The 27,785-nt window shown below is 43.2% G+C and overlaps 1 protein-coding gene across 3 annotated transcripts in view; it reads right to left on the reverse strand.

Moving 5' to 3' along the window:
* SF3B3 (splicing factor 3b subunit 3) overlaps positions 1-27,785 on the reverse strand; it is a 34,023-nt gene that overhangs the window by 3,966 nt on the left and 2,272 nt on the right. For all 3 annotated transcript variants that reach the window (XM_079988364.1, XM_079988365.1, XM_079988366.1), the window contains exons 4-23: positions 26,869-27,041; positions 25,340-25,481; positions 24,529-24,641; positions 22,723-22,860; positions 22,415-22,518; positions 21,447-21,612; positions 20,447-20,542; positions 19,806-19,878; positions 13,819-13,970; positions 9,026-9,181; positions 8,441-8,596; positions 7,316-7,459; positions 6,590-6,712; positions 5,731-5,885; positions 4,624-4,798; positions 3,888-4,093; positions 3,261-3,417; positions 2,334-2,459; positions 1,214-1,426; positions 448-546 (exon numbers count right to left, since the gene is read on the reverse strand). In XM_079988364.1, coding sequence (XP_079844490.1) covers positions 448-546; positions 1,214-1,426; positions 2,334-2,459; positions 3,261-3,417; positions 3,888-4,093; positions 4,624-4,798; positions 5,731-5,885; positions 6,590-6,712; positions 7,316-7,459; positions 8,441-8,596; positions 9,026-9,181; positions 13,819-13,970; positions 19,806-19,878; positions 20,447-20,542; positions 21,447-21,612; positions 22,415-22,518; positions 22,723-22,860; positions 24,529-24,641; positions 25,340-25,481; positions 26,869-27,041 — 2,867 coding nt within the window. The remainder of the gene's footprint in view (positions 1-447; positions 547-1,213; positions 1,427-2,333; positions 2,460-3,260; positions 3,418-3,887; positions 4,094-4,623; positions 4,799-5,730; positions 5,886-6,589; positions 6,713-7,315; positions 7,460-8,440; positions 8,597-9,025; positions 9,182-13,818; positions 13,971-19,805; positions 19,879-20,446; positions 20,543-21,446; positions 21,613-22,414; positions 22,519-22,722; positions 22,861-24,528; positions 24,642-25,339; positions 25,482-26,868; positions 27,042-27,785) is intronic.

The raw sequence follows: 27,785 nt of genomic DNA on the forward strand, positions 1-27,785 counted from the left end.
TTTGCCTGTATCATGTTACAGCATTTCAAGAACACGGAAGAGATTTTTCTGTGAACTTTTTAAAAATCTCCATTCTTTGTGCACGAAAAACAACCCTAATTACAAAGCTCCAAAGGCATCTGCTTGACCACATGAGTACAATTTCACTCTAGGCAGGGGTTTAACTCTGCTCCACACTGCATTTACATAGACACAGAAGTTAATTTCAAAAGCCGTTTCAGGTTCCAACAGGCAGACAGTCATGTTATTAATTCCATAGGGATACTCTGGCTTAAAAAAAAAAATCACTCTTAACATGTTTTTTATCAGTAGATTTATATATTCTTAAAAAGGAAGTTGCCAGTTCCAGAAATAAGCAGGTAATGAAGTTAATAAATAACCAGAAAACTAGAAAGAGCCTTCAGTTTCTCACCTGAGGAAGCACCCCCTTCCCTACACCAAAGTTACCTTTTGAGAAGCCCCATTAAGAAGGCCTCTATCCCACAACGCCTTGTTTCCAGTTGGGTCCTCGTCTACCTCATCATTTGTGTTGGGCGGCAGCCGCACCTACAGGAGGAGGCATCAGAAGAGTCAAACTCACGCATGGCCTCAATGGCAAATGGGAATAACTAGAAGGTGTTGTAAGCATGAATTCAGAAAAGCCCAAACAAGCCAACACTCTGCATGTCACATAAAACCACAGTGAGTGCCCCAACCTGGGTTCACAGCATGTTTCTCCCCCAACAAACCATGAGAGTTAGCCAAGGTTTGTTCTTGACTCATTGCTTGTGCTTGTTGGAAGCAAACAAACCAACAGGATGAGGTCTGGAAGTCACAACAAGCCGTCGCAGCAGCAGTAGTAGGAGAGGAGCAAAGCAAGAACTTTTCAGCAGCATGCACCAACACAACCACATAAATCCACAGTCTGTTTTTAGCTGTGGGCTGACTGTGATGTGTGATCCAAGCCACAAAAGGAGAGCAACCAAGCATATGTCTCCATTAACAGAACAGTCACAAGGTGTGCACTTTGGCAGAAGAGTGTCCAGAGGAAGTTGCCACCGCCCATGACAGCAGCGTGTGAGTGTAGGAGAAAGGTCTCAGGCCACCAGCTAAATGGTGCTTAGCAAAAGGCTGGGGTTTCACTGGCATCTCCCACATCAGGGAATCAAAACGACAGCAGGACAGTTCTCAAATGAGCCCCAGGAGTTTCCTGGCTGCCTTCAGGCTGACTCACCACACAGATGTTGCCAAACTTGTCAGCCCCAGCCACTGTGTCATAGTCGAGGAGGCAGGCAGTGGTGACCCAGCGGGGGTGGGTGTCATCTGCAAAAATGATCAGCTGGTTCTCATTCCTCTTGTAGCGCACCCAGATGAAGCTCTCCTGGACATCTGAGACGATCACTCGGTGCCCAATGGTCTGGATCCCACAGATGTAGTTGGCAATGTGCTGGGAAGTGACAGCAATTCAGAAAAGCAGTTCAAAAAGCAGAAAAGGGAGGCTGTTCAAGGCAAGCCCTAAAATCCCTTCCTGAGCCTTCATGAAATCTGAACATCACAGGCATCTCTCTGCAAGGCTATGATCATTTATAGTGCAACAGCTGTAGCCTTCTAAGAGAGAAAAGGGGAGTTGGGACATTGCTTATCTGTGATCACTTTCTATATCTGAATGTGCACCGAGAACCAGTGCTAACATCATTCTAGGTAGCTCTCCTGATTCTAGAATACTCAGAAGGCCAAACAAACAAGGGAAAAGCAAATATGTGAAATATGAAAATCTTCCTATTTCTACTTTCTATAACCCAGCACCCGCCAGATGTTTGGGACTACAAATCCCATCATCCTTGACCATTGGCTACGCTGAAAGCTGATGCGAGTTGTAGTCCAAAACATTTGGAGGGCTCCAGGCTGCTCTGTGCACTTTTGTGCAGACTGTTCACTACACCATTATAAAGTTGGTGTCAGGAATGACAAAAAAAAATCCAAAACTTTCAACTATCACCTTATGTGAATCATAGGCCATGGCTTCAGAAACACAAGACCACACCTTTGAGCCTCAGATTCTCAATTCTATTCAAAAGGGAAAGAAAATGATTATCTATCCAGTGAAATGTAATAAGTTACAGAGAGGGTGGAAACAGCCCTGAAGACTTGCCCCTTAAGCAATTTAGGAATTGCTTAATTCCTAATTTTTTTAAGGAAGCCAAAGTTCTGGGCAAGAGAACGTTTCCCTGGAGCTTGAAAAAAGCTCAAAGGTTTCAACCAAATTTGTTAAAAGCGATAGGGAATGTCTGCCTTAGGAAATGCAGCATCCAGGAGATCTGCGCACACAAAGACACACAACACATTCTAAATACCTTATTCTCACACTTCCGGAGCAGCTTCTTCTTGCCCAAGTCATATACCCGCAAGAGTTTCCCCACGCCAATGAGCACTCTGCCTTGGAAGGGGGCAATAGCAGCTGGTACCTCCTCTACTGGGGTCTGAACAGAAATGAAATGAAAGAGAAGTAGCCTTTGTCAAGCAGACAAAACAAAGATCATTAATAGTACCCTCACTGCATAGATGAAGCCCTGCCACTGCAAGGATGGGCAAGTTTCAGCCCTGACAAAGGATGCAGATCCACCACCACTGAGTTTTGGGGCCCACTTGAATCAAGTACCCATTGCATCCACTGGGGAAGAGATGGACATTGCAAGCCCACAAAGACAAACTGCCTCTAGGAAGGGGCCTCCTAGTCCAGTTCCTGCCCAACAAAAGAACCTGCCTCCTCACAGGTCCAGGCTGCTAGGTATCAACAAGGAGGAAGAATTCAACTTTTGCAGTGCTCTGTACATTGTTGGCTTTCTCCACGTCAACAGAAGCCAAAGTATTCAGCAACCACCATCAGATGCTGCAAAAGCTCAAGTCAGATCACCTATAAATGACCCATTCACAGGTCTATGCTTGTTTTGCTTCAAATGTCCATTAGATAACTGCAACTGTCACACCATTACTATAATTGCTCAAATTTCCCTGGCAGCAAGCAATGTGCATACATTTTGCATGGCAAACACTGGCAAAATCCAATGTGATTTTTGATATGGCTGCTGTTTTGTGGACAGAAGGAAAACCATTTGTGGAGTACTTACTAACAGTGATGGTCCTCTGTTCCCAACCAAGAGATTTCCGTCCCAAAGAGTTGGGTCTCATCAGTACATTTTAGCAACCTCTTGGCAAGCCCCATCCATGTTCATCTTCCCAGATTCCTCCCCCTCCAACCCACTAGTGGAGGAAATTCTCACCTTGTGCAAGAACTCAAGCTTCTCCCCACTGTTTATCAACTTATAGGTGTAGACAAAGCCTCCAGCCACAGAGCGTGGGTTCAGGATGAGGTCCTTGGCTACGCCCACTAGAACATGCCAGTCGTCACCACCATTGGCAAATCTGCACACTGCCACACTGTAGAGAGCCAGAACGATAATGTTACTTGACAAGACAAGGGAAGACTGGGAAGGCAAAAGAAGCAGTTGCTTCACAGCAACGAAGAGCAAGAGAGAACACTTTGGGGGAAGGCAGCAGCGAAGAGTATGTTGTACCATTTGCTTGTGACTAAGGAAGCATAGAAATGCAATACACAAACTGAATGAGACTTAATTAGGGCTGTTGTCAGCTGAGATCATGGTAAATGACTGCCATGTATCAGCCCCAAGACCCCAAACAACTTCAGGTAGACCACATTTTTGCTTTATTTAATTAGATTCTAGACTCATCTAGCTACAATAGCACAAGTAAATATTTGGTTTGACTGGTGTACTTCAAGTATGACCAAAGTAAGTATACAAAAGTATAAAGAGTATTTCCATTGTTTAGCAGAAAGGGCAGCATTCAAAAGGGTAACTTGCTTCAGAGGTGCAGAAACTGTTCCTTACCTGAAGGCAGCTTCATTTTGCTCCAGCTGGACTAGATCTAAAGTGTTTCCTTGGATGGGGTTCATCACCCGGACAACAGACGCCCATTGTCCATTTCCTGCCTTTGGGGCACCAAAGATGGACTCGGGAAGGTTCTCGTTCAGAAACGCTGCGGCCATCTCTGCAGCTAGTTCCCTCTCATCTTCCCCTGCGGCTTCCACCATTTCCTGCAACGCACAAAGGGGCAAAAAAAGGACTGTAAGAGCTGCCTGCTGGTTCAGGCCAAAGACCTATCTCTAGTGCAGCATCCTGTTCTCACAGTGGCCAAAGCAGATGCCTCTTGGAAGCCCAAGCAGGACCTAATTCATTCCCAAGAACTGGCATTTAGAGGCATGCTGCTTTTGGCAATGGAGACAGAATATAGTCATCATGGTTAGTAGGCAACTGATAATATACTTCTCCGTGAAGTTGTTTAATGCTCTTTTAAAGCCATCCAAGTTGGTGGCCATCACTGCTTCTTGTGATTATGATGATTAGGCAGTCCTAACTGAGGTGCAGAAAGTACGTGAGCTTTTCCATGGGTTACAAAAGCAGACATGCCTCCTCTCTAGAAAGAAAAGTGGTCACTGCTCTGCACTGTGTTGCGACAACTTCCCCACCAAGTGCAGCAGCAACAAAAGAAGCTCCAGCTCACAGAATCCTGTCCCTGCCCTTTTTTGGTGAGAGCTGGGCCTGAGGCAGAAGCCAGGCATGTTACCTCCGCCATCTGCTGCTTCCTTTGGGCTTTAGTGGCCTCAGTATAAGCATTGTGGTCCGTCTCAATGATGATTAGGTTGTTGCTCTCAGGGTGGATGACGAACTTCCTAGGAGTGTACTGCAACGGGAAGGCAACCTGGTTGAAGACAGCTCCAAGCTTCTCCAGGGCCAAAATCCTGTAGGAGCCAAAAAAGTTGCAGACATTAAGCTTATTCCAGTGAGCCACCTTAAAGGAACTAAAAGGACATCCAGGCCAAACAATGGAGCCTCCCTTGTGGGCAAGCATCTGTGGCATGAACCACCTTCCATCAAGCAGAAGTGGGACCTTTTCAACCTGAAAACTAACAACTTGCCTGGTAGCCATCAGTGATGGGGAGCTCCATGAGTGTGTGAGTGAAAGGCAGAGGAGGAAACGGTCCTTGCGTCCCTCCTCCTTCAGTCTGCTTAGTGGAAGGAAGAGCGCTATACCTGCACTTGCATGATGGCTAAAGACCAGTTACTTTTGCAGGCTTATTTACAATGACCACCCCTGACAGCCAATTCACAGTACTTTGTATTCTATGGAGCTTCATGCAGGAAAGCCTATGGGTGTCAGCATGCCAGGCAACCTCCTTTAATATTCAATATCAGGAGAGACAGCTGCCTCCTGCCCCTGAAGAGAGATCAAGTAGACCTTCAACAAAACCAACAAGGCTGCTTTTTCAGAACCACCCGATGCTTTGTGAAAAAGTAGAGCAGCCTCTGGTGTACACTCCACAGACTGACTACCACCAAGGAATAATCTCCTCCCAACAACCAGTCATGCTTCGGGTGGGATGCAGTGGGTGGGTGGCTGCCATGTACAGCTCTCCTTCCCATCTTGAGCAACTAGGAAGGAGGCCAGATCAAGCTACTCAATGCAGAGTGGGTAAGCTACCTTACCCATGCAAGGTCATGTAGAAAGGAGGCATTCAGGGCAACCTTTTTGGGCACCAGATGCCCCTGCTTTGCTCAGGAAGGAGCTTGGGACAGACAAGCAAGACAGACAGACAGTCCTGTGTGCCAAGAGAGAAGGCAAACAGGCTCCATTATTTGTTTCCTTTCCCACCGCTGGCATTTTGATACGAACCTCAGTGTGTTTGTTGAGATGGCTACTATGCCCTCTGGACACTGCTCTGAAGCAAAGCCAGAGGCAAACTCCAACGTTTCATATGAGAGGGGTGTTAAGTGGAAGCGGGACTGATAGGAGTAACTCAGCCAAGAACGGCTTGACATGGCCAGCACCTGGAGCAGGAGGAAAAGAAGAGAGAGAAAACTCAGGGAGAGAACAGCAAATGGGACAGAGCAGCTCACACCTCTGGGAACCAAGCTGGCTGCCTTCTTCTCCTAGCAGTCTATAATCAAAGGCTCTGTTGGCAGGGCAGAACTAATTACAGGCTCCAGGAGTCCCCAAGCCAGCAGCATAAGAGAAGTTGTGAGGGGGCCAAATTGAGATTCCTGCATTGCATGGTGTTGGACTAGATGACCCACAGGGTCCCTTCCAGCTCCACAACAATATGATCCTGAAGGCCACAAGCCTGGCTACTTTATCACCAACTTTCAAAAACACCTTGCACTCTGTAAATCAGGTGCAATGACTACAGCAGCAAGAGCCAGGCAAACAAACTATATTGAGTACTTCCTCCTCCTTTAATGCCCCCCTCCCTTTCCCACAAGCAGCTAAAATGAGCAGGATCCAGAAGCAGGCCAAGGTATTTCCTTTCCCCTGGCCTGATCAACACTCTTGTTTTCTCCCTCACTCACACCCCCATCCAATAGCATGTATTTTCCCTCTGTACTAGACGGTAAACAAGGAATTTAGATGTGAACTCATCCCGCCCCAAATTTCTAAAAGATCTTAGTCACCAGATTCACAGTCCTCCTGAAGTTTTTGCTCCTCCCCCTCCAGCTTTTCATGAGTGCACTCCTCTGATTCCCCGCTCACTCACCGCTTCTTGGCCTTGCATCCGGACTCGGAAGAGCTTCACAGGGCGCGAGCCCAGATACCTGGTCCTTGTGTCAGAGAGGTCACCAGTAACTGGATCAAGGACAGTTCGGAGAAGCACACCGTTCTGGGTTACAAGGGAAGATGAGCAAAGCAAGGTGTGGGGAGAGGGACAAGGGCAGGCATAGAGAAAAAGAGCACCAGATGAACTCAGAATACCAATGTATCTTCAGCTCCTGACTCTGGAAGTCTTACTATTTCCAGGTTCTCTCTGGCATGTACAAAATTAAGCACAACACTGCTACAAAGCTGCTGTTTCCTCCTTTAACAAACTAAGAAAAGGTTTTTTTGTGAAGCAGCTTAAAGTGTAGGCTACTGCCACTTCCCACCTAAATACAAAGACCCCTGACCTGCTGGAAGATGAGCTCTAACACTTCCACCCTCCTCCCTGGCAGACAAAAGGTATCCTTCACAATGGGATTAGAGTCTGCCTTAATAAAGCGGGAGAGGGCTCCATTGCTCGGGAGCTCTGGAAGAGTGAAGAAGGTGGCAGGAGGGACGCAGTGTTCCATTCTGGCAGGCCTTCTGGGAGGGTATGTGGAACGGGTCTCTATAGGGTTGTACAAACTCAAGAGTATGGCTTCCCACACAGTCCAGTCAAATGCAGCAAGACCTGGTCCAATCCCATATATCGAGGATCCAGCAAAGGTTCTGGGCAGTAATTGCTCACCTGCAAGCCAATGTTCAGGTACAAGAAGCCAATCGAGCCCCGCTCTCCCAGCTCATCCTGCTTCTCAGCTCCACCCATTTCCACAATACACAGTGATTCTGGCTGGGCAGGGAGAGCTTGCATACTCAGCGGCTGAAGACAGTCCTAAGGGATGGAGAAGGAAGACACCATTACTAAAGCAGAGAGAAAGAACAAAGCATAACACATAAGGTCTTTGTTGCTACCCTGAACCACTTCAGACATCAGCTGAGGAACTGTAAATGGCTGGATTCTCCTTTGTACAAAAATGCCTGGCACATTTGAAGGAGAAGACTAGGCTGACCTGCCAGTTTTCTATGTAGGAGGGCATTCAACCACATCCCCCAGCAGTCTGAAGAGACAGATTGAAGAAGCACATGGCAATGTTGATTATGCCAACCAGCTCAAAGTGTTTCTCCATTTGGAGCAATCTGTGGGAAGATTCATTTCATCTGAGGAAGTCTTTGAAGAATCATTTTTAGCTCTGGCCTTCTTTCAGGCAACCCACTATCTTCCAAAAGTTTGGAATACAACTCCCATAATCCTCAGCCAAACTGGCTAGGGCTGGGGTGAGTTGTAGTTCAAACCATCTGAAAGTCACCAGGTTGGAGAAAGCTCATGTACAACATACACCTTGATTATTGTGAATTGACCTATTATACGCATGACCAGAGGCTTGGATGCGCCTTGCTGGCATCAAGCCCTTTGGAATGCCTGAACCTTCAAATTAAGAGGCAGGGTATCAAAAAAAGAAGGGGAGGGGAGAGAAAGCAACTGCAGTTTGGGTTGGGAAAAGAGCATGCTAGAGTTCAGCTGGAGTCAGCTAAAATTGGAAGACATATTGGGGTACTGGAGGAGTAAGCCATGCCTTTGGGGTTTCTGACGAAGCACCAGCAGTTGTATTGCCCACTTTATGAGTCTGCTTGCTTCCAATATGCTCTCCTTTCTTATTAGATAACAAACCAAAGTCAGTCTAGTGCATTCTCACATCCAAAGAAAGGAAAGCCCTGCTAACCACCCCTGGAACTTCCTCTCACTCAGTTTTTTTTTTGGGGGGGGGGTAGTTTTGGTTACAATACTTTAATTCGACTCTCAGGAAGCACTTACAGAGGGGTCGAGGGAAATGATGCGCACAGTGTTGTCCACCAGCCCAACAGCAAGGAACCGGGAGCGCTGCTCTCCTGGGGGAACGTTGGCCAAGCTCATGCACACCACGTCAGCAGACATCTCCTTCCTCTCTGTGTATTCATTCAGCTGCCCTGACTGGTGTGGAAAAAAGGCACAATGGAGGAAGGAAGTCACACCTGGATTAGCAGAACCAGACTCATTTCAGATCAAGAGCTGTGCAATAAATTCTTTAAACCATGTATGATGACAGGTGACCTTGCTTGTTTGACCTTTTGAGGTAGGAAGCCTGGAGCACTTTGAAGAACACCAAGTTTATCAGAGATAAGCTGGTCTTAAAAAATATGCCAGTCTCTGCAATGGCCCACCAAAGCAACCCTCAAACACCCACCCCATCCAAATAGCACAAATTACCTGAATGTTATTCTGCACAAGAACCCCTGAAATGAAGGAATGCAACATAAGGAGCCCAATAATGCTGTGATGCAGTTCTCATTTGTTTCCACTGCAAGCCTAGTCTGCAAACCCTCATGAAAGTCACATCTCCCTCCAGCTAAGCTCACGTACCGGGTCCATCTCAAAGTAGACCAGCTCTCCCCCTGTCAGTGCGATCACCACTTGTCTCTGATTCACAGCACATTTGACGATGGTTTTCTTCCCTGGTGTTTTCCACTCATTAACTCTTTTATCTGCTCTGATGTGCCGGATGCCATCAGGATAAACCTAAACAAATACAGAAATAAGATGCTGAGTCAGTCCATCTGACAGGAAGTGCCTTTGCTGTTCTTTCCATTATTAGGCTAGCCTTGCAAGTCAGTTCACAGAAGTTATCAGCCTAGCCTTTTTTTAAAAAAAAAAATTCCTAAACTGCTTGCTCACATACAGTTTTTTTACTGTCATTTGGATACACCACAGGTCAACAAGGGAAGCAGAAGAACCAGCATCTCTTATCTGGTTTACAAAAGTTTACTCAGAATGCTCATCTCTAGCCCATTTGCCACAAGCACATGGCAAGATTTCCATGCCTACCTATACAGCTTTTTAGTTTACAAAATGATCTATAATCTTTATCTCATTCACACAACTAATTTCTGCCATTCACCATCAAGTGCTCTCATTATATCTAGCTGAGAGAGGGCAAGGTCAACAAACAGCAACTTGAAAAGTGCTACCAAGGTAAATGATCAAAGCCTTTGACAATATTTCTTGGAGTTTTATGAAGAAGAATTTACAGGGGATGGGGGTAGGTCAAGGTTTTGAAAATGGTATAGGTGCAATTTATTCAGAACAAAAGGCAAAATTAATTGTGAACAATGTAGTGACAGAAGAGTTCAAGATTGAGAAAGGGACACAACAAGGTTGCCCAATCTCTCCATTACTTTTTATATCGGTCCTGGAGGTTCTGCTAAATATGATTAGAAAGGACCAATTGGTTAAAGGTATACAAGTGGGAGCTAAACAGTACAAACTGAAAGCTTTTGCTGACGATTTGGTATTGACTTTACAAGAGCCAGAATCTAGTACTAAAAGGGTATTGGAATTGATTCAAGAATTTCATCAGGTAGCAGGTTTAAGTTGAACAAGATGAAAACTAAGGTTTTAGAGAAAAATCTAACTGTGATTGAGAGAGATGAGTTTCAGAAAGAGACAGGATTAACATTGGTTAAGAAAGTGAAATACTTAGGGGTAAACATGACTGCCAAGAATGTGAATCTATTTAAGGATAACTATAAAAAATGTTGGACTGAAGTGAAAAAGGATTTAGAAATATGGTCAAATTTGAAACTATCACTGTTAGGCCAAATTGCAGTGATAAAAATGAATGTATTGCCAAGGATGCTGTTTTTGTTTCAAACATTGCAAATTCTAGACAAAATGGACTGTTTCAAGAGGTGGCAGAGAGATATTTCTAGATTTGTCTGGCAGGGCAAGAAGCCTCGAATAAAATTTAAGATATTAACTGATGCTAAAGAAAGAGGTGGATTTGCCCTGCCAGACCTTAAACTTTATTATGAATCAGCTGCATTTTGCTGGCTGAAAGAATGGCTGCTTCTTGAAAACACTGATGTGCTGGATCTGGAAGGTTTTAACAATGTATTTGGTTGGCATGCATATTTGTGGTACGACAAGGTCAAAGCACACAAAGCGTTTAAAAACCATATTGTTAGACAGAATCCGGGTGGAGGATTAGACCATATGAAGAAATAAAAAATAAGTTGACTGGTTGGATTCAATATCATCAAATAAATTCAATGTGGACGGAAGACAAAAAGATTGGAATAAATGAGAAAAAATCTAGATTCCAGATTGAAATAATAGAAAGTAAAACAAAATTATTATCAAAAATGTATAACCAGTTGCTTGAGTGGGACACCAAGGATGAGGAAGTAAAGGAGGTGATGGTGAGGTGGGCGGTAGATCTAGGGTATAATATAGAGTTTGATAAATGGAAGGCTTTATGGTGTAAAGATATGAACTTTTCAGCATGCACGACACTTAAGGAAAATATGTACAAGATGATGTACAGATGGTACATAACGCCGATAAAATTGCATAAAATTTATAGAACAGGCGACAAACTGTGTTGGAAATGTAAGAGTAAAGAGGGCGAATTTATTCACATGTGGTGGACATGCGAGATTCTCAAAAAATTCTGGGAATCTATCTATAATGAATTAAAAAAAATTCTCAAATATACGTTTGTTAAAAAACCTGAAACCTTCCTGCTGGGGATAATTGGCAAAGATATTAAAGAAGAAGATAGAACCCTTCTTCAATACGCAACAGCGGCCGCTAGAACCCTCATAGCACAGTACTGGAAAACAGCAAAAACCCCAACATTAAAGGAGTGGCAATTTAAATTAATGGATTACTTAGAATTGGCAAAACTGACACAGAAAATAAGAAATCAAAAAAGTACAAAATTTAGTAATGAATGGGATAAATTTAGAATATATATGGAAATAGAGACAAGGGGAAAATCAAAATGTTAATCAGAAATATAGATGTATTTAAAAAAAAAAAATCACAGTAGGCATGAGATAACGCTTACTACGTTATAAATTTTATTTTGGAATAGATACAGCAGAAAGATAATTAAGATAACATTATCCGAAATCGAGATAAAGGGAAGTCGATCAATGTTGTTGTAAAATTAATGTTGTGTTGTTTAAGTTGTAAAATTAATGTTGTGTTGTTAAAGTTGTGTTGTTTATGTTGTACGTATTTTATGTTCTTTTTCTTTTCTTTTTTTTCTTTTCTTTTTAAGTTTATTTCATTTACTTTTGTCTGTTGTATGTCTGTGAAATATAGTTATGCAAAACTTAATAAAAATATTAAAAATAATAATAATAATAATAAAAACCATATTGTTAGAAAAGCACTGTTTAATGTTTGGATGAGATACAAGGATCTGTTAGAAAGTAAAACCCCAAGATGGTTGTCACCAATGGAAGCGAAGGCTCAGAAAAAACTCAATATGGAGGCCAAATGGCTGAAATATTGGGAAATTTTGGAACAAGATGGAGACAGAATAAAATTGCAGAGTTTTGAAAAATTAAAAAATAGAGTGTGAGATTGGCTCCATTACTACCAAATAATGGAGGTATATAACACAGACAAAAAACTGGGCTTCCAGGTGGAAAAATCAAAATTGGAAACAGAATTGTTAGATCCCAAAACTAACAACTTGTCAAGAATGTATAACTTGCTGTTGAAATGGAACACTCAGGATGAAATGGTGAAATCTGCTATGATTAAATGGGCACAAGATGTTGGACATAACATTATGATGGCTGACTGGGAACAGTTATGGACCACAGGTATGAAATTTACGGCATGTAATGCCCTAAGAGAGAATTTAATGAAAATGATTTACAGGTGGTACATGACACCAGTCAAGCTTGCAAAAATTTATCATTTGCCCAAAAACAAATGTTGGAAATGTAATGAGACTGAAGTTACATTCTTTCACCTTTGGTGGACATGCCCAAGGATTAAGACATTCTGGGAGATGATTTATAATGAAATGAAAAAGGTATTTAAATATACCTTCCTGAAGAAACCAGAGGCCTTTCTCCTGGGCATGGTCGGCCAATTGGTGCCAAAGAAGGATAGAACATTTTTTATGTATGCAACAACAGCAGCAAGAATACTCATTGCAAAGTATTGGAAGACTCAAGATTTACCCACCCGGGAAGAGTGGCAGTTGAAGTTGATGGACTACATGGAATTGGCGGAAATGACTGGCAGAATCCGAGACCAGGGAGAAGAGATGGTGGAAGAAGATTGGAAGAAATTTAAAGATTATCTACAGAAATATTGTAAAATTAAGGAATGTTAGAAAGATGTTGGAATGAAGTTACATGGCTTTAGCAGAAATGTTATAAAGAATTAAGTACAATAGATTATAAATGGATTAAAGGAAAAAATAATGTTAGAATTTGTCAAGTTAAATGATAGGACAGAAAATTGAGGAAGATGGAAAGGATTTGCTGAAACAATTAATCGAAGTGGAATACAAAAAAAGGGAGGTGTCAGGAGGTCGCTGAAACAAGTAAAAGAAAGTTAATAACATTGAAAGTATTGGATGTGTTTTTTTTAAATTGTTTTTGTTTTATTTTTGTTATGTATATGTAGTATTTTTGTTACAGATAGGTAGCCGTGTTGGTCTGCCATAGTCAAAACAAAATAAAAAAAAATTCTTCCAGTAGCACCTTAAAGACCAACTAGGTTAGTACTTGGTATGAGCTTTCGTGTGCATGCACACTTCTTCAGAAGAATCTGAAGAAGTGTATCTGAAGAAGTGTGCATGCACACGAAAGCTCATACCAAGTACTAACCTAGTTGGTCTTTAAGGTGCTACTGGAAGAATTTTTTTTTAATTTTGTTTTTAGTATTTTTGTCTTTGTATTGTATGGTTTTGTTATGTTTAATTCTTTTTCTTTTTTTCTGTAACTTTCAAAACTTTAATAAATATTATTTAAAAGAAAATAAAAATAAATGATCAAGATTCCACAAGCTCCTATCTACCTTTAAAAACAAAACAAAACAAAAATCACAGGGAATATTAGTCTATGCAACCAGTTAAATAATGCAGTAGAAGACTAAACGTTTTTTAGTAAGAGCGGAACACCAAGGGAATCTTACTTTGAAAGGCTCTGGAAACAGTCCTTTCCCAACCTTAAAGGTGACCTTATTCTCTAGCCAGTTTGCAGGTCACAACTATTAAATAAGCTACCACCACCCCATCCATGCCAGGAGAGCACCACAACCAAACCTTCTCCTTGCATCTCTTGAGAAGGCCAACGGGCCTGGCTGCAAAAGGCAAGCAGAACACTAAGAGGTAAAAGGCCCCTTACCTGCACCAAAGCATCATCTCCCAACAATGAGCAAGACAAGGTGGGCGTAGTACCAAGGAATCCCGAGTCTGTAACCTCCTCTACAGTTTCTCCGATAGACAGTACCAGGGTGGCATTGACGAAGGACACAATGATATAGGCATCAAATTCATCTAATTACAGAAGAAAGAAGACGGGTGCCAATATTTAGAAGGTCAAGAAAGAGGTTTGTAGAACAAATATGGACAACAGAAACTCTTCACAAAGGCTACTACAGTTATTTCCATCATCACCATCACACACAAGTTCATGACAAAGAGGCAGCATGGCCTTCAGACACTTGGACTGTGGTAAAAGGAGAAGAATACTCAAGGCACAAGGAAGCTACAGCAAGAAGTGTGGACCTTCTTTGTGAGCCTCTCCCCCCCCCCCCCATTTATATAATAATCACATCTGGGTCAGAATACAACTGAAGTGAAAACAGTTTCTTGCTCTCCTCCTAACCACAAGAAAATGATCAGACAAGACGTTGCAGCCAACAGAACAGTTTATTCTCATTTGCTCTCTCTAAATAACACACACAAACACAGAGTATCTGTCAAACAAAAATTGTGATGTAGATCAAAATAAATCCCACAGGTTAATAAAAATACACCAACCCAGACAATGTAACTTAACTAAAACATATGAGATGCAGCTAATTTAGTTCTTTTTTAAAAAATGATGGAGTTGGCAGGAGGGATAACAAAACACTATTACAAAAACAATGAACTAATGAAGCAGATGGAAGCTCAGAGAACAAATGGTTAGCAACCTCTCACAGATTTTAGATCTTTCCATAGTTAATAGTAAGAATCCACACACCACCTTTCCACATTCCAGAAAGGAAAAAACCCCCAGAATGCCACTGAACTATTAAGCACCAGATTGAGGAATCTGAGTCAGAGCAGGCTTTTGCAGAGCTAGAGAAACTTCTATGGTTTCACAGGTATAAATTGCATTGAACCATCAAAATGCAAGATTAGAAGCCACTAGAAAGAGATATGCCCATGGTGGCAAGATCTGCACTTCTGCATCAAGATGCTCTTCTCTTTGCATCTTCCCACAATGGAGCCCTACAGGAACTCCAGGTCAAGCAGTTGTCCTCCCTAGAGTTCAGGCTTCCACAGTAGATGCTAAGTGGCAAGTCCGGTTTAGTTACCACCAAAAAGACCAAGGGGATTTCTTGTTCAAGGAGCAGAAGGGAAAGAATTTGGCTGCAGTTTTATGGAAATAAATGGGGGCAAAAAGGAAGAATTAAACAGCAATACTGCCAAGGATGGAGATACCAGGGGGGCAACATGGATTCAATTGAAGTAAAAAAAAAAGTGGGGCTGAAGAAGAGACTGTAATGTTAACTAACATGGTGTCCACTCAGCTTGGAGATGGATACATGAACACTTTCCAGTTGTCCTCTATCCATAGAAACAAAATAGCTTATTCACATGTTTTAAATATAGTGCCAGAGATTACACAGGATTTAGACAATGCATAGATATGTTAATATGAATTTTAATTGGCTGTAACTTGCTTTGGGTTGCCTTGGGAAATATAAAGTGACTAACAAATTTAATAATAAACAAATAAATATGTAACATTTTAACAGACATGTCACTGTTCAGTTTCCTCACATTCATTCTGCCAATGAAACCATTTAGAAATTACCACTATAGCAGAAAACATTTCCCCTGCTGGTGCAATCCCTAGTAGCGCTGCTAATACCTCCCAAAAGAAAGCCCTGCAGGGACACGGCCAGTTAGGGTAGAGAATACTGAGCCAATGGCCCAATGGTCTGAATAGATACAAGGCTGCTTCCATGTTCCTGTCACCTATGCTTGTGTAGCTGCTTTCCATGTTAAGCACTCTCCAGCTTGGCCTTTTACAGGGGCAGCACACAATTCAGGATCTTAGGCTGTATATTTATTTTCATCTGTAGACCACCAGCTTCAAAGAACTCAGATATGGAAAACAGCCATTCTAAAGAGTTAAATACCAACAGCGGATTGGCCCACCAAGCTCACAGCCAATCCTGTGGAGGCACCAGGCAAAGGAGCAAGCAACTGAGCAACTCATATAGGAGGACTCTAATTAGTTCAGCTTCAGAAACTAGATACAGTAACCTTGTAACTTAAATATATTTAATTTGTGCGAATTCAGCTTTTTGTGCTTGGCAAATAAATTAAAAGGGGGGCAGGCATCTGAGGGGGAGGGCGACTTTCACAATATCCTCCAATGTGTTTTGGCCATATGTGATTTTGGCTTTTGGTGCTTTCCCCATAATATACCCCCCCCCTAAATTTCAGGCTTACTGTATAGCCTTCACCAAACTCATGCCTATTCAGCTGTTTTGGGTTGCAGCTCCCATCGGCTGTGCTGGGGAAAGCTGATAGTCCAAAACAGATGAGAGGGCCCTAAGGTGGCAAAAGCAAAGCCATTCACACTTTTACTTGCTGACCTGAGTGGAACTCACTCCCACCTCAGTGCAGAGGTCCATGACATGTGCTCCTCTCTGTCACAATAAAGGCTAAAGCCGCCACCCAAGTCCTCCACAGACTCCTAACACAGTTCCAAATCGAGGCACTCAGGTGTTCAGATTCACCCATGTCATAAGCATTCGACTGTAATGGATGCACAAGGTTCAGCAACACCGGCAGCAAGGCTTCCTTATTCACAAAGCACCCCCACTGTCCTCAGTCTGCTGGCACCCAACAGCTGCCAGAACTAGCTTTTGGGGGAGGGGGCGCTCCTGGACAACTATCGGGGTTCCCATGCAGCTTCATCCCTCATTTTATCTACACAATTGACTTTACCCCTTTTAAACACAAGAAGCAAATCAATTATTTGGAAAATCATGGTGTCCGAGTAGTCAGAAGTTCATCATGGACTAGATTGTTAACAGTATCATTAGCACTGGGAATTCATTCACAAACATTAATTTTTGTTGAGATTCCTTTCTTGTGGTCACAGAAGTAACCTGTTAGCTCTAATGACAGTGCATACATGGCTTTCCTAGCCCAAACTCTCTTGGAAAAATTAAATGAAACTTATGCCCAATGTCTGCCTGCTCCATAAAAGACAGCATCGGCAAAGTTTTGAGTGAGGGAGGGAGTGATCACAGAAGTACTTGAAATATCACTGTTTAAAAGTTGCAGATATGCCCGTGATCTCATGCCTCTTAACTTTGCACATGGATTTTAACTGCTGCATAAGCTATGCTGTATTTAAATAGTCTTGTAAGTCATTTTGTGAGCAGCAGTGAAATGGTACCACCACCACCAACTTCCTGTGAAAGGCAGGAGAAAGAAGTCAAGCCAGAGAGGAATCAAGACAGGCAAGCAGCACCTCTTTTCTCCTTCTCAGCACAGAGCAAGGTGAGGCCAACAGGGTGAGTGAGCAGACAAGGTCCATCATATGTCAACAGCGCATCAGACAGCTGCCTGTATTGTTCATTTTGTACCCAGAGTGGGAACTCTGGTAAGGAACAACAGTCACTAAACCCAGAACTCTGGGGTGTAGAAGAATATGGTATAATGAATATCTAGACTTTAACATCTCTAAACGTGAACTTGGTCTCACCACCCCCATTAAAATACTGGAATGCCCAGGACCAGTGGGCAAGAAAAGATGGCAGTTCCTTATAGTTACAGGCATGTGAAGCTTAACTTTATCTTGAGAAAGACCCCAAGGATGTGGAAAGCAATTGGACAGTAAAAGCCAGTTCTTATCCCAGCTCAGGAGAGGGCTGAGGACTCAGATGGTACTTGGATACTGACTTCTTACATAGTTTGCTGAAAGAGGTGTTTGCAAGAAAAGTAATTTAAAAAGAGCCTCAAGGTTGTGCCTCTTCCTCCCCCCCCTCCAGTTACAGCCCCTGGCTGTAGGTACACACCTGTGGGAGGGGATCAGCACCTCCACCACCAGCCACCTGTGGAAGAAAAAAGAAGGCTTGGTATTGGTAGTAGCAGGGACCACATACCAGCCAAGGTTAGTTTTTGCTTGGAAGGGGTTCATATGGTACACATGTAACATGAGAGAATGCAGAACTTCAGAAGCACAAGCCAGACACAGGCAGGATTACCACAATATGACCAAGTCAGTTTTGTACTACTGGCCTGGTTTGCACACAAAGTGAAGTCATTGTTTGTTTGACCATGTATATGGCACAAGTTGTACCACAGATAACAAAACAAACCATGGCTTTCTTTTCCGAAGTTTGGTTTCTTTTCAAGCTGATCTTGCCACATGTCTTTGTAGCTTGGTAGCTTTGTAGCTTAGTGAGGAGGTGGTGAGATGGCCAAAGAAATAGTGATTGAGGAAATGTGGTGGATTCATACATAATAGCAAGCCGTAATTAAAAACTAAACAAGGTTCCAAAGCCAACAAGAACCCATGGCTTCAAATTGTGGTTTGTTGGCAGTAAACAAACCATAGTTAAGCCACTGGGCAGGGTACAACCCAACCATGGTTTAAGAAACCATGGCTTAGCATTTTTTAGACACCAAGCCATTGCATTAACACATTACATGGCGAAAACTGGCACACACCTGGTTAGAGGGAGCCATTAATAAATACTAAGTGCATCAAACAACCTTGTGCATGATGCAAAACTGAACCAGTAAAGCTATCCTCCTGACCAATGTATTCTACTCAATCACACTGTAACGTGAGAGCTGGGACTCACTTGGGTCACCCAAACATTTATGAGGCACTGAAGTCCACATATAATAAATTTATTTTCACACATGGAACAAGTTGGATGGCCATCTGTGATGGATGCTTTAGCTGAGATTGCAGGGGGTTAGACTAGATGGCCCTTGGGTCCCTTCCAACTCTAATTCCACTCCATGAAAAACCAGCTGCTGTCTGGGAAAAGTCTCACAGGGGCATTTTTTCCCCCTGACCCCCAGCCATGTGAATGACAAGCAACCCTTGCAGGTCAGGAAAGCATTTTCAGAGCAAATCTTGAACTGCTGAAAATACAGAAAGGCTGATCAAAACAGGTCCTGGCTTTCCAAAGTTCTGTGCTAGCTAGACAGCTGAGAACAGCACGGATGTCCTGCCTGAAGATCATACACACTTTTGACTCCATCACAGAGGACAGATTAATATATGAAGAAAAACAACAACACCACACACACACACACACACACACACAATGAGGAGCAAGAGCCTTCAGCAAATGGCAAATGCAAGTCAGGAGGGGTACCTGGTTATTTCTCAGAGATGCCTTCAGGGAAGGGCATTACAACTTCCCCTAATTCCAAAAAAGCACAATACTCTTTCATGATTAAGCAAATGATGAAGAGTCATAATTGTGCTGTCCATGGAGCTTTTGAGCGAAACAATCATGTTACCACCATAAGCCTAGGATTGTGCATTAAGGCCTCTTCTTCTTCCACAGACAGGTCAGGTTCTATTGCAATAATACACCCCAAGACAGAATGTCCCAGGACAGCCGCCCAGTTTCACTGCGCCAGCAGAGATTCCAGAAACACACAGAAGGTGTAGTAGCACATAAGATACCAAAGGCTGTATGGCAAAGACAATTCCAGTGAAAGGCGGGGGTGGAGGCTGAAGGAACACCATGAGTGGTAAAGATCATAATCATATACTAAGAGACACCAAGAAAGGCCACAGCAGTGAGCTTAAAGGCAACACTGCCAAGAGATCACTGAACAGAATGCACTACATCCATAGCAAGAGGGGCAACAGCATTGTCAGTGCTCCTGCTCTCAGCAGGGAGGGACTCCTAAAAACCTACAAACAGGCAGATTTTCTCTCCGAGTTGGTATGTGCAATTTTCACACAACATTTGTGCTTACTCCAGTTTAAGAATGAAAGTCATAATCCTGAGGTAGGTAGATGCTCTCCAGGCAAAGACAGCTGAACCAAGTAAGGTGACTTGTAGATGAACAATGAAATTCAACGTGCCATTTACCACTGCATTTGCATCACAGAAGACCTCCTACCTTCAACATGCCTCCTCACTGTCCATACAGCATTGGGGTTACCAGGCAACTCTGAGACGGCCATTTCAGATACCTAGAGAAAGACATATTTTATTAATGCTAAAAAGCTTAAAACAGAGCTTTTCTCCACCAAATAAAAAGGACCTAATTATTACTATTACACAGGAGAAAACAAAAGAATTATTCTGTCCTTCAACTACTATAAAAATGTTTTACACTGAACCCAACCACTGGAAAATCTAGCTCAGTATATTTCTCCAAAATCCCCAATGCACATGCTATTTATGACTTCTTATGACATTCTCACACAGTGCAGCAAATGTGATTCACCCACCTGGCTCTAAAATCTAACCAAACTGTGAGATCAGTTAGGCTGACATTCTAGCCCAGGCATAGGCAAACTCGGCCCTCCAGATGTTTTGGGACTACAACTCCCATTGTACCTAGCTAACAGGACCAGTGGTCAGGGATGATGGGAATTGTGGTCTCCAAAACACCTGGAGGGCAGTGTTTGCCTATGCCTGTTCTAGCTCTACTCAGCTTCAGAATACACCAGTGAATCCATTCTCATCTAACAAAAAAGGTTTCACCCAAGAGGAAGATCCAGAATGGCTTTGCTCTTCATGTCCTGCCCTTCTTACCTCAAGTCCATGTCTAAGGACCCTCAGTGACGACCGAGGCCCCCTCCCACAGGCCACATATAACTGAGGGGTGTCTTCATTAGCCAGATCAGCTATCTGCACAGAAAGCAGCCAAGATGCAGGAATAAGAGAGGAAAGGTGACAGGTTGTTCGATTAAGATGGTTATCATTTTCGAAGCATCATAAATAGAGCTACAACATTTTACTCCCATTTACATATGTGATTGCGGCAAAGGTTCTCACATTTGCCACTTGATAAATCAGGTGCCGCAAGTGGCTCCCCCAAAGGGTTTTTGTTTCCACTCAATACCTCCAATATTTTAGGCCTTTTTTAAAAAAAACAACTGCTTCCATAGATCCCCCACTGTCATGCAGGATTGGCAAAAAAAATGTGGCCTTCAAGCCATCCCTCTCCCAAATTTCACCTTTAAAAAAAAATTAAAAAATTCTGACTGCTCCCACTGGGAGTGGGCTCTCTCCTGACAGAATTCCCTCCCTTCAGATAGTCACTTCTGTAAAAATGCTGCACAATGACCTACAGCTGGCTCAACTTAAGAAAATATTATGCTAGCCCACTTTGCAAACTATTGGGGGTGCATAAAGTGTTAAGTCCTGGGCCCCTAACAAATCCCGTGCAAAATTAAAAGTGGCAAAATTCAGAAGAGTGCAGTGCACTGGATACAACTTCCACCAAGTCAGACACTCTCTCATAGGGGTATCACCTCCTAACCTACAACCCAAAGTAGCAGCTGTGAAAATAAATGGTGGGAAGAGGAGGGACAGGCATGTTGCGCTAAGCAACTCTGTGGAAAAGTGAAATACAAACATGACAAAGAACTAACTCACCTGCTTTGCGTTTCTGATCTAAAGGAGTTTTGGAAACTTATACCATTTTTGGAATTATTCTCAAGGTCTAGAGGGCTATGCAATGTCCAGCATCAGAGGTCAACACAGAATCCAGCAGCTTGTCACAAGCTATGGGACAAAGCACACAGCATACCTGACAACACAAGATGGGAGACAGACTGTCCAGTTCATCCACCAGGACCAAGTTCTTGAGAGGCCGAGGCTGGAAAAAGAATGTGTCTCCTTCCTCCAAGGGCATGGCAGAGGAGAACTCTGGCTCCTCATCATCATCCCCCAGATGAGCAATCTGATAGAGGTAGCTGCAAAGAGAAGAGGGAGACACTAGGAGGGCCACTTCTGATGAAACTGGACCGTTTCCCCCCCACCCCAGGATTTGCTATTTCAATTATGTCCAAGATGTAGGGCTGCTTGCTGAAGAAAACACTTTGAGGACAAAGGAGAGTAGCTGAGGGGCCAAGTTTAAGACACATCTTCACATCCTTATTTGTCTATCTCAGGAGTTGTGAACCTGGTCCCTACTGCCCACTAGTGGGCGTTTCAAGGTTCTAGGTGAGCGATAGGGGGTTCTAGGGAACGAGCTGAATCCTCCTTCCATCGAGCACTGGTGGGCGGTGAGGAAATTTTACCATCAAGAAAGATGCATTAGTGGGCGGTAGGTATAAAAAGGTTGACTACCCCTGGTCTATCTGTAGAAAAGGCAAACAATACGATACGCTCTCTGCCCCAGATCCTTTCTCTCTTCCTGTGAATGAAATATCACACCATGAGCTATATGTGTATAGATGTGTTTGGGCCTCACTGGCTAAACAAATCCAAAATTTTATCCTGACATAATAACCCACAACACCCATGCTTGCTGTAAGATTCTGAAAACAGGACACTGACACACTCCTTGATGAAATTGGCAAGATGAAACCAAGCAGGCAGGCCATACCTGTGGTTGGTTGCAAGGGTCTGAGATTCAGCCACAACCTGAACAATTTCCAAATTTGGAGAAGGAAAGGTAGCCAAAACTGCATGTGTGCTTTGCAGAACATCAACAGCAGTATCAAGCATAAAAATTCAGCAACCCTTCAGAAAGAAGTCAGAGATTTTACTTACTGGTTTCCAAACTCAGAAGCCACAAAGAGGAACCCAGTTTTCAGAACACACATGGCAGCAGCGACAGGAACTGTATCAAAGTACTTGAGTCGAATTTCTGTTACCTGAAACCACCACCACAAATGAGTTACTGCTTGAGCTAGATGTGAAAGTTCACACATCACCCATTCTTCCTCCCTCTCTCCCCCTCACACACAAGCAAACATTTCCCCCGTGTCTGTCTCTCTCTCTCTCTCTCTCTCTCTCTCTCTCTCACACACACACACACACACACAAGCAAACAGTCATGAATACAGCAGGAGACGTACCATATCCTCATCAGTCTCCAAGGTGATTTTGAAGATGTCACCCTGCTCAGTCTGAGCCAAGAAGAAGAACATAGACTTGGTCTTGTGTGTAGCAGAGCAGACAAAAATCATGCCTCTTTCAGGGTCATCCAAGTCATTCTGCCAGAAGGAAGAGCAAGTCAGACTCAAAGGCAGAAGCTGCCCTAATGGAATCATAGCTAGAAATCACCTGTTAATGGCTTCCCTCCTACTGCAAATATCACCCCTCTTTATAGCAGCTTTGCCAGGCTCCCTCACTGCTTCCTTCCATTCTGGTAAAGTTCTTCTCCTGCTAGTCCTCCTTCCTGGGCCCTTCTGGGATGCTGCTCCAGAGCCCTCTATCAAGCCCTCGCTTCTTTCGCTGGGCCTTGCAGGAGCTAGACACCTCACAATCCCTGGGTCCAGCTCTCCCCCCCCCCCACCATCAAATATCAATTTCCAACATGATCTATTTATTAAATTAATTCTATCTCCCAACTCTTGTCAAAGCACCTCAAGAGACCTTACAAGTAAACATTAAAACATAAAATTAAACTACCAACAAAAAGAACAGACAAAGCAATGGTTTGCAGTGGAACAAAAACATGAACCTTAAAACTGCAGCTCAAGGGTCTCAAACACCCTCTGAAAGAGGACCATTGGTAGTTGCTGCCTGAAGGCTAAAGCAACAAAGGAGACTGTACCCCAACTCCACCAGATGGGAGGTACAGCCCTCTCTCAGTAATGTCTCTGACTGTCTAATATAGATTTGCAATTTAAAAACTTCTAGACAGTGTCTTCTGTGTCCTGCACAGCACCAAGTACGTAATCACCAACAATGCTTGATCAGAAAGAAATGCCATCTCCACAATAAGCATCAGAGAAGAGACATCAACTCATCACATCAAGCCACAACAGCGTTTTCACTTTCAGTTTACAATTAGCAGTACTTCCATACTTAAGTAATAATTTCTATCATAATGGTTTCAGCTACTAGGAAATTAATATTTTTGTGGCTGATCCTATAATGAGCCACTCTACACCACATAACTCAGGCTGAAGACTAGGCACCGCTACCCTCAAATGACCTGCCTCCATCACCAGCTGCCACTACTGCTAGCCATCCAACTGGGTCCTTCCTCCCATAAAGCAAGGATAACCCAAATGCTCTCCTTGGTGCCGATCTCAAACCTTGCTCAGAATAAGGCACAGTGGGCAAGATCACCCTGCAAAGTGCTTGCATAGCTGCCATTTTGCTGTGATGAAAGCAAATACTGTTTAAGAGTATTTTCCACAGTTATGACAAAGTGGTGATGGAGCATGCACTTTCTAGAGCAACCTCATCCACAATTATTGCAAAGTCTACCAGCACAGCTGCTGGAGGTGGCAATGGTGGCCTGCCTGCCTAGCTCAGGCAGCACAGTCCCTTGTGGACTCTTCAGATATATTGTTACATAGATTCAAATTCCTAACGGTCCCTAAAAGTCTTAGCAAGATAATGAGCATTGAGAGAATTTTGGGAATTTTGCAAAATCGTAAGTCAACCTTTTGCTGCCAGCTCTTTCTAGCTGATATGGAAAAGGAGTTAACAAGTAAGGTGTGGCATGGAAAGACCCACTCCCCACTCCATGGAAGTCCAAGTTCACTAAGGACCTCAATGGAGCCTACACAGCTTTGTTAATAATGCATTCATCTTCATACAAATGCTGCGTTTTTTGGCCAAACCTGAAAGGTGAACCATTTTTTCAGCTGCCCAGAGAATGCTACTGGGATATTCCTTTAGGGTGAAAAAGGCTACAAGATCCTTACCCTTCTCCTGGGAATGGGACATCGGATATCTGGTTGGTCACCAAAATTTTTGTAGGTGATGTAGTTTTCAGAACAAATCAGCACTCCACTGGGACCATCAGAACCTCCAGGGACTGACGAATAAAAGAAACATGTTGTAAGAAGCTGAAGAAGAGCAGCTCCATCTATAGTTTCGTCTGGTTCTTGTGGAACTGGTTTACCCAAGGTACACTTGAGAAAAAACTGCACATGTTTGCCACCATTTTCAGGCTGAAGAGGGGTCTGTGTTCAGGCAGAGGAAGTGAAAGCAAGAAGGGACTTGCAAATATCCAGTGTTACCCAACTGGTTGGCAAGCCAGCTTTCCTACTCTGGCTGCCCCTCCAGGCAATCCTGCCCTGTCCAGTATTGGCCTGGCTGCCAGACTACTTGGTAGTAATGTATTCGTGCTTGAATCTCTGCTGCAATAAGACAATGTCATGGTTTGGGCTAAGGTGCAGACAATCATCAGGGTAGCAAAGAAAAGCACAGGAGTGAGAGGGTTACATATGGTGAGCTTTCATGAATCTGATGGTTTCTGCCTACTAACAGAGGTCTCCACTTTTTAACCTACTTTAGGTTTCCAATGTAGCGCATAGAGTGGAAATACTTGTTGCACTTTTGTAAAGCATGGCACAAAAGCAACTATCAAGGATAGTTGTAATGCTGTTGTACTTTTCATTCATCTAGTATGGCTTGAGCCTACAGAAAATGTGCATTTGTCTCAAGCAGTTCTCTTTCTGACATCTTAGGATAAAGCCTTTTCCCTAAAAGGACTGGAAATGGTAGCAGTACCTGTAATAAGGAAGTTGCCATGTTCTTCCAAGGGTTCACTGTATTTCCTGACAACATGGTTCAAACCCAGATCTAACTCATAAAATGTCAAGGTTTGCTGGGTGTTGGCTGCCGCTTCTCCTGTGGGGTCATTGTCAGCTTCCTGTGGAAAACAATACATGTACCAACAATAAATTAGTGTCATACTCTGCCTCGTAAGAGAACATACATTTGGATGCATTTTTAACGTAAGCTGTCCTGGAAATATCAACTGAAGAATACTATATAAATGTTCATAATAAAATGAAAAAATTAAGAGTAATAAAGCAGACTGAAAAGGTTTGCCTGCACTGTAAGTGAAGGACCCGAAAGAAAAACCGCCATGAATAAAAAATTTAAATATCCAATAGTTCAGAAACGGATTATTCAGTCTGCCACCTGCCTGTTTATCTGGTGCAGTAACTGACCCTATTGCCACAAAATCAATGGAACATACTTCCGGGTTGGCGCCATCGCCGAATGGCGGACTCCCTCCGAGCTCCGGAGGGAGCCTGCTCGGCAGGGGTTGGGTCCCACCGCGCCGGCGACGCGGGGACCCTCAAAAACCATGGGCGCAGAAGCCCATGGACTTGGTGACTTGGCGGGCACCGTTTGCGCCCCCCGACCCGCGAAGAAGCCTTTTTAAAGGCTTCGGAGCGGGGGATGGGGGGTGGTGTGGTGCTATGAGTCCTCCGCTTCCCCTGCCGAGCGAAGCCGCATGCCATTCGACGAAGAGCGCTGACTTCTTCTATTGAAAATTTGGACTGAAAATAATAAGACCTCTAATATAAACTTATAATCAAACTAACCAATAGAAACACCGCAAAGCACTTCAAGAGACATCCATGCAACTCCTCTCTTACAGTGCCTGTCCCACATGTATCCAGAGCTGACATAAATAACAAACACACATTCTTCACTCCCCAATTCCTCTACTGTTTCCCTGTGTCTGTTTTAGAATAGAAATCTCTTAGGTTACAGGAATATATCCATACCGGTGCATAAATGATACTATATACACAACAAATAGTAATACTGTTGTTGCTATTAATATGCCACTAAGAACAAAATACTAGTACACATTCAGGTGAGGTGCCCTCTGATAGTAAGCTGTGTTCTAAGCCCAAAGTCAAGGACTTGGGCACCTTTGGAGAGCATTTGCTCTCTGCAATTGCTTGCTTGCCCACCAAGGCCTGTTTCCCTCCTTGCCCTTCTGATCTGTTTATGTACTCAGTCATATGACTTGCCTAACTCGGATAGTGGGGACCTAACCCATGGTTGCACTGGAGGCCTCCTCCACGCCATCCAGAGAAATCTCTATTTTGCTGTATTATGGAGAATACGATGAAAGACAGCTTATTTATAAAAAGGGCATACTAAGCATATTGGAGAACTTGAAGATGGACAGTTGACTTTGTTGACAAAGGAGTCAACAAGGTGTTAGTTGCATTTTTTTAAAAGAGACACACTGTTGAGCAGGGAAGTCACCAGAGAGACGAATTCCTCATTACCTCATAATCCATTTCCAGACAGGCAAACATGGGATTTTCAAACCCCACATCTACTCCAACTACATGGTAAACCAAGGTGTTGGCTTTATGCGCTTCTAATGGGGAAGAAATTGTGAGTCGGGCTGCAGCATCCCTGTTCAGAATGTACACTAGCTTCTGCTTCTCAATGGCACCTATGAAGAGATAGACAGAGAGAACATTAGGAATACAGAAGCAGAAGATGTCTGCACTTTAATGCTTAAGGTGCCCAATCCCTACTCTTGCATAAGCAGGCCTTGCAGCCCTCTCAAGACACAGCAGTTTTCCCCTGCTACTTTCCTGTTGGAAGAACCAGTAGTTGCATTCAGATGTAAGACTAAACCAGTTTAACATTAGAAGTTGAACCACAGCAGGATTGGGTTTCGCACACCCATCCTCTTCTGGACTACAAGAGCCATAACTGCCATTGTCATAGTGCAGCCCCATATAAAGGAAAGGTGGCATTAAGGTAGCTGCATATGATCTTATAACCATGTCAGTGGAGGCTCACCTGAAGACACCTTTTTTCCCATCACAGGATGGTAAACAATTAGAAAACCATGTTCAACATTCAATGTTTTTACAGATCCACTTTAGCTACTAAGATTTGTATCAAACCCCAAAATTACATTTCAGCTTTAAAAATATGGCATGATGCATGCATAAGAAAATGGGCATTTATGATGAGAACCTGATCAGAATTGGATCCAAATGTCTCCACGTCTTATGTCAGAGAAGAGACATGAATTCCTAATCATCACTTCAGGGAAGAGAAAACTGTTGCACCAGTTATATGGGGCTTAAGTGCTTTTCTTCAAACTGACACCCACAGAAGGCTCCACTTACATCCCATTAAGCAAACTTAGCTCTATTTCTAGTTCAGTTTTCAGCAGTCATAC

This window comes from Podarcis cretensis (genome assembly GCF_951804945.1).
Source record: "Podarcis cretensis genome assembly, chromosome: 8".
Classification (NCBI taxonomy): domain Eukaryota; kingdom Metazoa; phylum Chordata; class Lepidosauria; order Squamata; family Lacertidae; genus Podarcis; species Podarcis cretensis.